We start from the raw sequence: 14748 nt of genomic DNA, 5'->3' as shown, positions 1-14748 counted from the left end.
CCCTTCAGAATAAAAGATGTTACTAAATATGGTAGAATTTTAGATGGTTGATTTTTTGCTATCTTGAATAGAAGTTGATCTAGGACATAAAACTTTTAGGAATGGATCCAGAGTTTAAATTATGCCCCAGGAAGGTGTTCTAAAGTATTTAACTCTACTCTTTCCCCCACCGAAGGGCATTTGTATAAAAATACAAGTACTGTGGGACATAGGATTGTAAAGGGTCGTCCATAACAAGGGCCGTAATTGTGGTTTTCTTTATTGTTAATTCAGAAAAGAAAAGGAAAAGACAATTCGGTGTCGTCTTGATGCGTTCACTAAAGGATAGAAATAAAAAGGTCGAGGCAATTTCAAAGATCTAAAATACAAAAAAATGTCAAGGTGAGATTCCTTAGACAAACAAGTATTACAAATTTATTGAAGTTGCTTGAACATACCAGGACTTGAACCGTACAAATGAATAATTCCGGGTCGGGACGCTTAGGAAGACTTCGGAGGAGAAATGAAGGAACAAAACCTGGCGTTCTGATTCAAGCTGCCCTCTTTCTCTCTCTCTCTCTCCATCTCGTTCTTTCTTTAATTCCTTCTCTCTCTCTCTCTCCCCCTATATATCTCTCTCTCAGAGACGAAGAAAAAAGATAAGTGGAAACGCAAGATAAGGTAAGAAAACTAAGACGCAAGAAAAAACACCATTCTTTCTATCTGATTAAAATACATAAAATACTGGCAGAACAAAACCATTTTTTGCTGTTTAAACTTGGTAAAGAGTGAACCATGAGTAGCAGATCGGGTGGTCGTACTTACCGGACAAGAAGTCAGAACGAAGGATAGTTAATAAGTCTAAATATATGTTCTAACTATAACTTTTGTTTGAAGTGGTTTTGTAGAGCAACAATTAATCACTTGATATTTTTGTTTATAAACATTTTTTGATAGGTTGCAGCAACAGCTGAAGCTATGAAATAAACATACTAAGCAATTTGCCATTCAATGCCCGATAAAAGTAACTAGTTCAAAAAAAATATCTTTGTCGGTGTCTCGAATAAACAAATCACTTTCTGAACAAGTTTTTCGCAATATTTGTAGAATTTAGTTGGGCTAGATGAATGAAACTTTCAGAGATTTTCATGAATTAATATTTGAGCTAATTATGGGAAGCCTTGTTCACCTGGCTTTACTACTGTCTTCAAATATAACAAAAAAAAATTGTAGGAAAAACTACTGCTTAAATAACGTTGGGGTTATGCCTATTTTTCGTTGCTTTGACAAATTCGCCCCCTTCCCCCCGAATATGTATGTGCCTGCTAAAGGAGTCATCTCATTATCCTAATGAGAAAAGCTAAATCTTGTTTTCGAAGATCTGGAGCACGTGATTTTAGTGAAAACTTGTATAACAAATTCAGGCACGCAAACAAATTTTATTGGATAGTTTTAATTAGGTTTTAATTTAAGTTTAGTCAGCATAAAATAGATGTTTGACAGCATGAAAGTTTTCTAATTTTTATATTCGATAATTTCGCTTAATATGGACAAGTCTCCTTAATTTACGTGCTGTTTAATTTCGCGAGGAGCCTTTTATTTTGTGGGTTGACTATTGACTTCTAGTCTCAAATAATTTCAAGAAAATGAAAGAAAGAGCCTTAGATACTTTTAAAATGATGAAATAAACATTATCATTTTCATTTCGATTAACACGCTATGCTAAATGATATCTAAAGAGAGTTAGCAACTATTGGCACTTTCCTAATCACTTGAAATATATACGTTAGATGCAACAAGTGAAATGTGGTAATTGAAATTTGACCTAAACTACCTCCACGAAAAAACTCCTTCTCGGAAATTCTCTACTAGCTATAACGCAGTTGGAACTAAAGGAAAATTTATTGATAAAATAAATTATTTTAGTATTTATTTGATCCCAAACAGACACTGCATAAAAATAACTAAACTTCTTAATTTTAAACGATATGCAATGCTTAAAAACTAAAGTTATCGAAGAAAATAGGAGCCAAAACAACGTTACATTTTGTACCTAATAAATACAAAGCCAGAGTATAATAAATACATATTGCAAGAATATAATAAAATACATTGCCGTTTTGAATTCGCCGTTTTGAAATTTTCCGTCACAGTTTTCAAACTAGAAACTAAATAAGGCATAGCTTACAATTCCAAATACCAAGGTTAGATTTCTAGGACTCCAAACACCAGGCTAACAAGGTTAGAGCATTAAAATCTCCACACCCCTCCCACAAAACCTTACCGAAACTCTATTTATCATGAAGGAAAAAAAATAGAAGTTTTATTATTTAAAAATCGTGTATAAAGATAGATAAATCTGTAAAAAAAGATTTGTCAGATTTATTTGTATGCGCCTGTTCTGCTTGAAACATAATATGTTTGTAATTACAACTGTTTAAGAGAATCCTAATCTAGTCTCAACAATAAAACTCTGGAACGACATATGGTGTCCAATCATTTATTTCACAAGTCCTTATTCCATCGTTCTAGACAAAAGAACTACATTTAAAAAAGGGCAATGAAATTGATAGCGGCTTTACGGAGCAAATAATTCAGTTCTTACCGAAGGATGCTATTATTTTACTGTAAAGACTTAATATCAGGTTTCCATTTCACATAAATCTGTGGGAACGGCAATGTATATGACATAATTTTTCGTCTCATTTTTGTTAAACAGCAATCCGAGCCGTTGTTTGAACAGCCGTCCTCCCATTGTTTGGTGCTCTAGCCCTAAAAGCAATGGGTCTATAGCCCCCGAATTTGTTTAAAAATTGGCCCATGGCCGAGTGCTCCCTCCCTTACGGTACTCGTATCTTCCAAAAAGTTCCACCGTATATAACAATGTAACGTCTATAATACTCTGATTATATGCTGAAAGGAAACATATTGTTTTGAAAATTGCGAATTTTGTATTATGGTCACTAAAATATCTAGTGACTATATTGACTAATAATGGAGATAAAGGTTTAAGTAAAGCCAGACTTAACTAACTGAAACACTTTCTATAGATGTTTTCCTGTTTTTCATTATTTTTCACAACAGCAGGATGGGGGGAGGGGCGTATTGTAGTTTCATAGTCATTTCCAATACTTTGCTGTCATTTTAGAAATTAATGCAAGAACGACAGTCTCATGCCCCCTCTTTGACAGAATAGCATCCCCTTGCCTTAGTTATATCTTTTGTTTGCTATATAAAGAAAAGAAAATGTATTTATACTATGTTTTTATATTTTTGTTGTTGTTATTCTATTAGGGATGAATAAACGAAATAATGCTAAAGAACTTCTCATGCTTAAACCGTAGTAATCACAAAATTTTAATGGACATTTAACATATTTTATATTTAGATGTTTGTAAAATGTATCATCATGGTATTGATTAGACAGGTATTTAGGGAACAACTACTTAATGAAAAAAAAACAAACATCAAAGCAAGTGTAAGAGTACCTTATGTTCATTTTTGTATATGCACTGCCAGCTATTAGTCAACGGTAGTCTAACAAAATTTTCACAGGAAAGAAAACAACAAAGTCCTTAAACTGAATTCTCAGAAGTGTTGGTGTACATAGTAGTGGGACGTTAGAAAAAATGTTATCCCCTTTTAAATGACCGAAAATATATAAAAAAGTGGTTAACCAAAAAATACATTGTAAAATCCAAAAAGACAGACTTGTTTTTTTTAAGGAAATCAGGCCGTTTTAATACACTCTGGGAAAAATACTTGCTGGTACCCATGATAAGAATATACACAAACGAACCTCATAAACACTACTTAAAGTTGATCATCCCAGTTACCTATTTTTACTACATCATTTCTACTTGCTCTGTCAATGAGATACTGCAGAAAAAATCCCAGCAGTTAGTAACTGAATTTTCTTCGAAGAAAAAATAATAAAGTCGTAGTCTCTTCAAGCAATTTGCACTTAAACACTTGATATTACGAAAAGCAAGGTAGATTTATAAATCCTTCTTGTCACTCCCTTCAGGCATGCCGCTTGCGTTCACGTTGTTGAAAGATGGCGACCTTTTAATACCTGAGCCATGTGTCATCAGACGATTGTACAAGAATGATATTCCACTTGCGATCGCCCTTGCACCTAAAATAGTGAAGCTAACGTCTTTAGACGAAAGTAAGGTGACAGAAAGAACAAGAGCATGGTAGATCCCGAGTGAGGCAGTTGTTGTTCTTGCCTCTGTTTTGTCAGTTGTCTCGATGAAACGCCAAAGGAGGAAGGAGAAACCTAAAAGGATTGAAATATATTTATACGCTTTATAATAATGCTTTAAATTCTGATATCAGAAACTATCCTTAATTTTTTTTATTCGTTCTTTTTTTTATTTACAGGGTGCTATTTATAGAATGTCATACATTTCTATTTTTTCATTGGTTTATATTTGAAAATAAAACCTTAACATGTATTTGTAGCTTCAAAAGATTATATAAATCCTTGGCTATTCTAAGTAGTCTGAGTTGACAAGAGTAGAATATATGGTGGCTTTGGACTATTATAGAATAATGAAACACTTTTCTTTTCTTTGCTTATATCCACTCCACTGGTCTGAATGAAGTAGAGCAGAATATAGCTATTCTCTTCCTTTCTGTTTTATATTTATGTCACTGGTACTTGTGGACTAGAGTTGAATATGGCAATACACTTCCTTTCTTTATTATATCCCATCTAAACACAGTTTCTTTGACCACACTGCTTTCTCTTTTAAAATACAATGAAAGTATAACAACAGGTAAAAGTTTTAGTTTTTTTACTTGAAAGTAAAAAATAGGAAAAGATTAGGTACAGACTAGTAAAAAATCCGAATATTTTGGCTTCACATCCATAAAGTCTTATTAACGAAAAAACAAACAAGAAGAAGAAGAAGAATGAAAAAGAAGAAGGACAAACGCTTTAAAGAAAAAAAAAATAATGAAAGGAACTTATATCTGATGAACTTAGTCATTGTTTTTGAACATATCAAGATATAAATTTATCTCTGATTTTCACTGTTTACGTGACACGTTTTACCCACTATTATGTTTTCATTTCATTGTAGTTATATCTTGCAAAATGGTCTCTGTTAACTAGAATAGTAGTGTATCACGATGGTTTTCTTGGTTACATCTACTCCATCGGTCTGTAAACAGTATTGCCAAATAGGGGGGGGGAGGTTTGTCTCCACCTCCCTAGATGTTGAAAAATACGTTTGTTTTGAATTTACACTGAAAAACGGATTTTTCTGGTAGTTCATTGAAAAAAAGAAGAAAAACAACAAAATTGCACCTCCCAGTTTTGAAAAATTGAAACATTTCAATCCCCCCCACAGTCGTCAACTGAAGCCACTGTCTGCAAACAAGAGTGAAATATAGCAATATTATTACTTTCTTTGCTTGTATTTATTCTACTGATGTCTGTTGGAATAAATATAGGAAAGAAAGGGTGAGCATTGTATTATTCTTGTCATTTCCACAGAGACCAGGAGACTAGATATAGCAAAGAAAATAAATGTAATATACAACTCTAGTCAACAGACACCATAGGAGTTGATATAAGCAAAGAAGGAAAATAACTGCTATATTTTGCTCAATTCTACAGAGACCACTCAACAAACACCAGCGAAGTAGGAATAAGCAAAGAAAAGAAAAGCATTGCTATATTTCAATGTATAGCAACATTCTTCCTTCTCGGCTTTTACCTTCCTTTCCCCTCCTTGGAGATTTGGAATCCATAATGCTTTAGTGCAATTTGGTTAAATTATCAAGTTGAAATATATTCTCGATCTGTCCATGAGGCAATAAGGTGGGGAAAAGGCAAATCAGATGAATTTTCCAAAAGTATCAATTTCCTTCAAATGAATTTGATGTAATTGCATCCACAAAACAAGACATATTATTTTTTCACTGGTAAAAGAAGGAGAGTGATCAAACAAGTGGTGACAATAAGTGACAAGCTCTATCTTGTTGCAACACAGTACAACTTTTCTCCCACGAAAAAAAAAACTTTTTGTTGCTCAGCTCTATATAATAATCTTGTTGCAACACAATACAACTTTTCTCCCACGAAAAAAAAACTTTTTGTTGCTCAGCTCTATATAATAATCTTGTTGCAACACAGTACAACTTTTCTCCCACGAAAAAAAAACTTTTTGTTGCTCAGCTCTATATAATAATCTTGTTGCAACACAGTACAACTTTTCTCCCACGAAAAAAAAACTTTTTGTTGCTCAGCTCTATATAATAATCTTGTTGCAACACAGTACAACTTTTCTCCCACGAAAAAAAAACTTTTTGTTGCTCAGCTCTATATAATAATCTTGTTGCAACACAGTACAACTTTTCTCCCACGAAAAAAAAACTTTTTGTTGCTCAGCTCTATATAATAATCTTGTTGCAACACAGTACAACTTTTCTCCCACGAAAAAAAAACTTTTTGTTGCTCAGCTCTATATAATAATCTTGTTGCAACACAGTACAACTTTTCTCCCACGAAAAAAAAACTTTTTGTTGCTCAGCTCTATATAATAATCTTGTTGCAACACAGTACAACTTTTCTCCCACGGAAAAAAAAACTTTTTGTTGCTCAGCTCTATATAATAATCTTGTTGCAACACAGTACAACTTTTCTCCCACGAAAAAAAAAACTTTTTGTTGCTCAGCTCTATATAATAATCTTGTTGCAACACAGTACAACTTTTCTCCCTCGTAAACAAACTTTTTGTTGCTCAGATTTAAGAAAAAAACAAACACACCCACACTAGCAAAATCCTTTACTTTAAAGGATTTTGCAACATTAAAACTTAAACAAACAGAAATTATTCTGTATATGAAAGGGGTTGTCCTCTCATCGACGCCCCACTCTTTATGCTAAAGTTGGACTCTTTCTCACAGCTCTACCTTTTAAAAATAATAAAAAAAACTTTAGCATACTCTTTTAACTTTTACTGTTTTAAAAGGTAAATTTGAGACAAAGAGTCAAACTTTAGCGTAAAGAGCGGGACGTTGAGGAGGGAACAGTCCCTTAATTATAATTTCTGTTCGTTTTAAGTTTTAATGTCGCTCCTTACTTTCAGTTAAAAAAACTTGTTTTTTTATTTAGTTTCATCCACAGATCGAGAAGTTGTTCTTTCTCAAGCTATTACCCGACATGTCGACCTTACAGCTACAATTTTTTTTTAGACACGATTCTTCTTTTATTTGTGTTTTGCGTAAATTAGTGCTTACTAAAAACTAGTGAAAATAAGTAAGATTTGCTTTGCCAGCCATTATTTGGACAATTTGAATTGGTTTTTCACCAAAGCTACTGTACTTACATCAAGAATATGTTTTTCCATAGAGGAATAGTGAATTTAAGAACCAAGAGTTTTTGCAAAAATTACATAGTGGTGAATCATAACTTTGAAGCATGGGCGTTTCGAAAGGCTTATAGAGGATTGTTTGTTTTCCAGAATGATTGTCTTTGGACAATTTGAGGCACTTTTAGGACTGTCTGTATGTCAAACAATAAGCTATACAAAAAATGTGTTTCAGCCCAACTTTCTAGAGTTATAATGAAAGAAAGATTAAAATGGCTAGGTAACGTTTTACGGATGGAGGACTATAGACTGCTTTTGGTTGCCCATCTGAGGCCAAACAAAAATCAGCTGACCGCCGAATGGGCTAGAAGAGTTTATAAATAAATTTCAGAAAATAAATTTTCCCCCTTATAGTTCCCCGCAATATACAGGCCAAAATTAAAAACGAAGAAGGTTTTCCCATCATACAAGGTGGACACGCAGCGGCCACGAAATACTCGTCCTTAGGTTAATTTATTTTTCTGCTGGTTAAGGTCTTTTTTTCTTGAAAAATATGCAGTTTTTCTCTAGACAAAAAGTATCATCCTCCTAGGTCTATTCCTCTACAGCAAGACGACCTACCCAAACAAGGTTTTGCGTTTAATATATTTAGTGCTTGACATTATCCCGATTAAAGCGAGGCACAAAATCATTCAGACTACTTGAGAAGGTACTTATAGGTTATATAATAGACACTCGGGAAGTGAAGTTCGATTAATGCTAATGAAACGAAACAAAATATGATGAATATATAATAGTTTAGAAACAAATTTGGGCTATATATTTGCGCATTAGGGGGGGGGGGCGAAGCATAACATATATTAAATATTTAAACTAACCATTACTGTATTTAATATATTCTATGCTTTACACCCCCCCCCCTTCCCCACCTAATGTGCAAATATATAGCCCTAATTTGTTTGCATCAACCAAATCAAACCAAAATACAAACTAAATACTTAAATAAAATATAGCTACAATTTATTTTGGAACCAAACCAAAGCTAATTGTGTGGTATAAAGAAGGTGCTTGACCAGTTTCTTGTGTCATGCTCACATCATTCGCGATCGAAACTGTAGTGTCTATTAAATAACTGATAAGTGTGCTTGAGCATTAGTAAATCAACATAACCTATTCTGTCTCAGGGAATTATTTAACCTTTTGATAAAATTAATTAAAGGATTTTTTGTACGTTACAAGCTGGTTGATTTTTCTACGTGACATGAGTCATTAGTAAAAATGCTCACCGTATTTTTGTTTGTGTATCTGTGTGAGATGGTGCATACAATATTTTTTGTTGACGCACGGTTTCTTTAATATATCCAATTTTCTTTTGCATTCAGAAGTTAGTGGGGTGTTATTGTTCACGGAAATACAAAGGGAAATAAAGGAAGAAATTGGAAACTTAGATCAATATCGTAATCATAGGTTATAATTCAATAAAAAAGGCCCAATTCCCCTCTGTGTCATCTCAAAGTCAATGCAGATAAACATAGCTCGTTATATTAGAATTACCCTTTCCAAATAAACAGATCTCTGAAATACCAAAATGTGACATGTGACAACAAACGAAATAATTGCTTTTGATGTTTTTTTCATTAATAACGTATCTAAAAGTTATAATTTAGGCTTCTAAGATTCTAAAAGGAGGTGTTGTGGATAGTGGCAAGCTACAGTATAAGATACATAATTATCGAACTTTTTTCTCAATGGTTCTTTAGAAATTTCCACCAGAACATTCTTTATGGGGTCACTAGCAGTTCATTGACGTGACCATACTATCGTATAGTCAAGAATATACCACATCCATGTACTTACGTGCACTGGAAATACTAGAGTGAATTGAACTGGAGTACAAACATATTAGACTAATAATCTCGGTTTGTTTATAAAGTTTTCAATTTCAAATTTCGCTGTTTGAAACTATTTGCAATTTTAAACCATATAACTTTCAACTGCTTTGGTATTATCATATTAAAACAACGAAAATGGTCACTTGTAAAATGGCGCAAACCATGGAGAGAAAATATTTAAGCAAAATGCTTAATAGCTTCGCTGTTTTTCATTTGTCAAACGATTAAAAGCTACTCAGTCAGGAGCTTCTTCCTCCGTCTTTATAGCCTGAATCCACTGCCCCATCGTCAGGGTGGACCTTTTGAGAGCTTTTCTCAATCATGGCTGGAAACAGCACCATAGTGTCAACTTGAGGAGCTGCACCTCTCGAGGAAAAGATAGCTTAATAAAGGACACTGCATGGGACTGCATTATGATTAATGGGCATTTCTTCTCGATTTTGTTTTCTTTGCTACTTTGTGATCCTTTGAGCATTTGGGGGGCAGAAAATCCTCTTCCTTGTTATTTTACTTATTATTAATTTCCTCCCTGCTGTAGTAAAATATTTACAGATATGAATATATAATGAGTCTGAGATAATAGGCTTATGATTGCTTGAGCAGGACGTCGACTCTTGTTGACAGCTACAACTACAACGGGGACGCCGGGGGGCACAGGTTCGATTAGCAATCACCATCAGCAAAGCTCAAGGGCAATCATTAGAATAATGAGGTATATATCTGAATACAGATTGTTTTTCCCATGGACAATTATATGTTGCATGTCCAAGAGTCGGTAAACCTGACAATCTATTTATATGCACAGACAATGGGACAGCCAGGAATGTCGTATATTCGCAAGTTTTACGTAGTATATATATATATATATATATATATATATATATATATATATATATATATATATATATATATATATATATATATATATATATATATCTATATTCACAGGTGGGACACAGGGACACAACTACAATGGCGTGTAACTAATATGGCGCGTAACGACTTACGCGCGCGGGGGGGCTTGGGGGGCACGAAGCGCCACCCCAACAGCTAGTTTTTATATATATAGAAGATAGATAGATATGAGGGGGTTCGCCCCCTCGTCAGTACCTCGCTCTTTACACTAAAGCTTAATTTTTGTCCCAATTCATTAAGAATGACCCCTGAATCACAAAAGCCGCAGAATAAATAGTTGAAATTACTAAAAATACTTTAGCGTAAAGAGCGAGGTATTAGGAGGAGGTGAGCCCCTCATATGGGAAAAAATTTCTGTTCGTTTTAAGTTTTAATGCTGCTGCTTACTTCCAGCTGAAAAAAAAACTTTTTCATATTTATTTTTTCATTGTTTTTTTTTTAAGTAATGCTAGTAAATCCTGCGCTCCCTTCATGGAAATTTTCTTCCCCCATGACAAATTTTTCGATGGAAAGTTCCCCCAGCATATCCCCCTCTTCTCAACCCCTGCCTCCAACCAAAAAAATCCTCCTGAAAACGCCTGTACAATTCCCAATAACCATTACTATATGTAAGCACTGGTCAAAGTTTTGAACTTGTAACCCCTCCCACAGGGACTGTGGGGGAGTAAGTCGTCCCCAAAGACATAGTTATAAGGTTTTTCGACTACGCTGAATAAAATGGTTATCTCAGAATTTTGATCCGTTGACTTTGAGAAAATAATTAGCGTGGGAGGGGGCCTAGGTGCCCTCCAATTTTTTTGGTCACTTAAAAAGGGCACTAGAACTTTTCATTTCCGTTAGAATGAGCCCTCTCGCAACATTCTAGGACAACTGGGTCGATACGATCACCCCTGGAAAAAAAAAAAAATAAAAAAAAAATAAACACACATCCGTGATCTGCCTTCTGGCAAAAATTATAAAATTTCACATTTTTATAGATAGGAGCTTGAAACTTCTACAGTAGGGTTCTCTGATACGCTGAATCTGATGGTGTGATTTTCGTTAAGATTCTATGACTTTTAGGGGGTGTTTCCCCCTATTTTCTAAAATAACGCCAATTTTCTCAGGCTCGTAACTTTTGATGGGTAAGACTAAACTTGATGAAACTTATATATTTAAAACCAGCACTAAAATGCGATTCTTTTGATGTAGCTATTGGTACCAAAATTCCATTTTTTAGAGTTTTGGTTACTATTGTGCCGGGTCGCTCCTTACTACAGTTCGTTACCACGAACTGTTTGAAAATTCAGAAGTTTCGAGCTAGACTTGTTAGAAGTTTAAAAACCTCGTGTCTTTGGATTAGACAACGTGAAGTTAGATGACGTAGAAATCATCCATTCAAGTAAGAAGAATGGTGTACCTAGGTACATAGGATGGGAGTAGGACTCATGATGAATAAGAAAAATTATAAGTCTTGTTTAGGAAGGAAAACTATCATGATTGCAGCAATTGCTGCAAACATGTAAAGACCGAAATTCAACCCATAGTATTACAACAAAATTCTAGTTCTTCACTTTTACAACAAAGAATCAACTCATCTCCAACATGAATTTAGGTTACATAGAATTTATTTATTCAGGGAGAAAGAATGGGATGCATAGGCAAGAAGTAGAGCTCATGACGAATACGGAAGATTCTAAGCGTTGCTTACGATGGTAAACTATTAATAACAATTCTAGCTCTTCACTTTGTAACAAAGAAGTGCAAGGTAGTGCAAGCTTTCCTTTGAGCGGAAAGTATTTTTATATGTACAATTTGCAGAAAGGAACAAATGTAGCTTAGTATAGCTTGCGGTTAGAAATATCAGTAGTTTTCTGAATCACAATTAACAATGTAATCTAAGTCAGTGGCATGCGATATACGAGCCACAAATATAACTACATAATTCTATATGTACCTTTTTATCAAAAGTACTGTATCATGGCATTCAAGCTGCTAATAACATTAAGAACTTATCCCAAATGTCCTTCAACAAGATGTCTCTTCAAGGACAAGAGGACGTGATCAAAAACCTTTCAAGAACCGTGCCAACTCAAGGTTACATAGTAAATTTTTTTCTAATCGGATGGTGAATCTATGGAACTCATCAGAACAGCAAACAGTCTCTTCTGCCAGTACTGAGTCATTCAAATCAATAGTTGACAAGGAATGGTGCAACAAGCCCTGTCGATCATTTTGGGACTCACCTGATAAGTCAGCACACAATCTTCACTGACCGGTGAATACAGTTTCATCCTATTGCTGGCAAGAGCAATTTCAGGTAAAATATGTTTACTCTAATACTGCTAGCAGTGTGGAGTTATGGAGTATAGAATTCAAAGTCTAAAGTATACTGTATACAGCTTACTGCTGTAGCTTTATGGATAGAGTTGTACGCTCCATTCATACTGGTATTATAAAAAAGAGCATACCCAATTGCATGCTTGATCCTCATTGATCACTGTACTACAACTATAAAAACCATCATTTGATTTTCTGCAAGAACAATATTGATTGGCAGCCTGGCAGTCACACGCATTATGAAGCCGTGATATTAGTTTTACCCTAATCTGATCCCAAAACAAACAGAGAATGGCTGCTACATTGTAGTTTGGCTGTTTTAGGCTAGTAATATTCCACATTCGAGCTTTCCCATTACCAGGGGGAGTAAAATCTTCAAAATTCGGTGGGGGGAGGGACAAAGTTGGAACCAATTTTCCCAAATCAAGTGAAAATGACAGTAAAACTAAAAAATGAGCCATTTGGTACCATAAAGGTACTACATAGTAATTTAAAGTACTATAAAGGTGCTTCATAGTACTGTATAACAGTAACTTCAAGTACTATAAAGGTAAATGTATACTAAAAAACTGACCTGATTCTGTTGATGCTTGAATTATGCAGGTTTATCTTAGTTTTGACAAGATTTTGGAAGACACTGAGGCACTAAATCTGGGGGAGGCAAGCTAGGGTCTGAGGTGAGGGGGACCGAGGTACGGCAGTTGCCGCCCTCCCCCATAGCAAATTACGCCCCTGGCCATTACCTGCTTTAAATGTATGTACACCTTGATAGCTACCCGCCCTTATAAGATTCTTTGAACTGACAAATAAATAGTTTTAAGATAATTTGGCTATTTATGCAAGATTTGGACAAATATTCCCTTTCAGTTGAAGAGAAGTGGAGTAAGTAAAAACTTGTCCTCAAGGACGAAAGATAACAACAACTTAAAAGTAAATTTCCACATAATGACATTGAAACTCAATGAGCTTTTAGTATGGCCAAGTTTTAAAAAGCAGCAGCGTGAGAAGAGATACATCTCTTCTTGCAGAAGAGATGAGATACATATACATACATCTCACGAGAAGAGATATTTCAGAAGAAACACATCACCTGGTAAAAAAAAAAAAAATATCAAAAACGAAAACAGCTCTTTTTTGTTTTGTAGTTGCTCTTTTTTCGAGTTTGGTTCCTGTTGGGTAGAGTTACTTACAGTTCATTATCACAAAATGTTTGATCAATCTTCAAACACAGATATCATGTAGCAGATTAAGAAATAAAGGCCAACCGTTTGTAAAAAAAAAAGTATGAAAATAATTTAAACTTTAGAAGAACAGTCTAGAAATACTAACCAAATTTTTACTCTCGGCTAAAAAGGTACAATTTCTTATGAATCATGTTTTGTGGTTACTTCTGTTTTAATCAACTATTCCCGAATTCAAATATAATCTATAACTCAATTTTGTCTCATTAAGTGAGGCAGAGGGGAGGGACTGCAATTTTTACGGTAAGAAGATTATATTAAGGAAAAGTTTTAAATAGCAAATCCAATTCTAACACTTTTTTTTGAAAATTCTATTCTTTTTATTTCAGGATTAGTCTTCATGCAGGGTTAATAATTGCTCAAGCATTAGAAGCTGTGGAGGTAGGCCTAGGTATTTAAAAAAAAATTCAGTACCCTAATTTGAGCAGAACATCTATTTTGTAAATTTCAGTCACTTACTTAACAACTTTCCTAGACCGTAAACAGATCCTAGACTGCGTTTGTATCACTCAGTCAAGGATGGACGCTTGCCAAAAATATTGCATGGGGGAGGGCACTAGAATAGCAATTGTGAGCGGAGAACGAGGAGGGGAATACATTTGAAGATAAAAAGTTATATTAAAATAAAATTCTCAAGGAAAGAAGAAAAATACGTAATTTTTACGTACCAAAGTAAGCAAAATTCAACAAATTTTAATTTGTGAAGATTCCGTGCAAAAAGATAAATTTCTTTAATTAGTGCTTATGTATTGTACGGCCAACACTCAAGAAGTGAAGATAGGTTAATCCTAATGAAAAATCGAAAAACATGATGAAAATATAATACTTCAGAAACAAATTAAGGCTATATATTTGCACATTAGAGGGAAGGGGGCGGTAGCCTGACCTAAACTAACCAAGCTTTACCCCCAATTCTAATCAATGTGCAAATATATAGCCCAAATTATATAATTCAAATGTATTCTGTGACCTGCCACTTGTTTTCCACTGAGTGTAAGCTAATTGTTTCTTAATACAGACAAATAAAACCAGTTTGTTCTCGAGTTTTACACAGCATATACTTGAGTGTTGGCAACA

At 34.4% G+C, this 14748-nt stretch overlaps 1 protein-coding gene across 4 annotated transcripts in view; it reads right to left on the bottom strand.

Moving 5' to 3' along the window:
* Positions 1–1862: 1862 nt before the first annotated feature.
* LOC136025151 (tumor protein p53-inducible protein 11-like) overlaps positions 1863–14748 on the bottom strand; it is a 129541-nt gene continuing 116655 nt past the window's right edge. For all 4 annotated transcript variants that reach the window (XR_010617020.1, XM_065700904.1, XM_065700907.1 and 1 more), the window contains one exon: positions 1863–4261. Coding sequence is in view for 3 of the 4 variants with exons in the window: in XM_065700904.1 (XP_065556976.1) it covers positions 3978–4261 (284 nt within the window). In the remaining variant the exon portion in view is untranslated. The remainder of the gene's footprint in view (positions 4262–14748) is intronic.

The sequence above is a fragment of the Artemia franciscana genome, chromosome 3 (assembly GCF_032884065.1).
Source record: "Artemia franciscana chromosome 3, ASM3288406v1, whole genome shotgun sequence".
In the NCBI taxonomy this organism is placed as follows: Eukaryota; Metazoa; Arthropoda; class Branchiopoda; order Anostraca; family Artemiidae; genus Artemia; species Artemia franciscana.
Note: the sequence above shows the minus strand (reverse complement) of the source record. Positions and strands in the feature narration are given on the sequence as shown.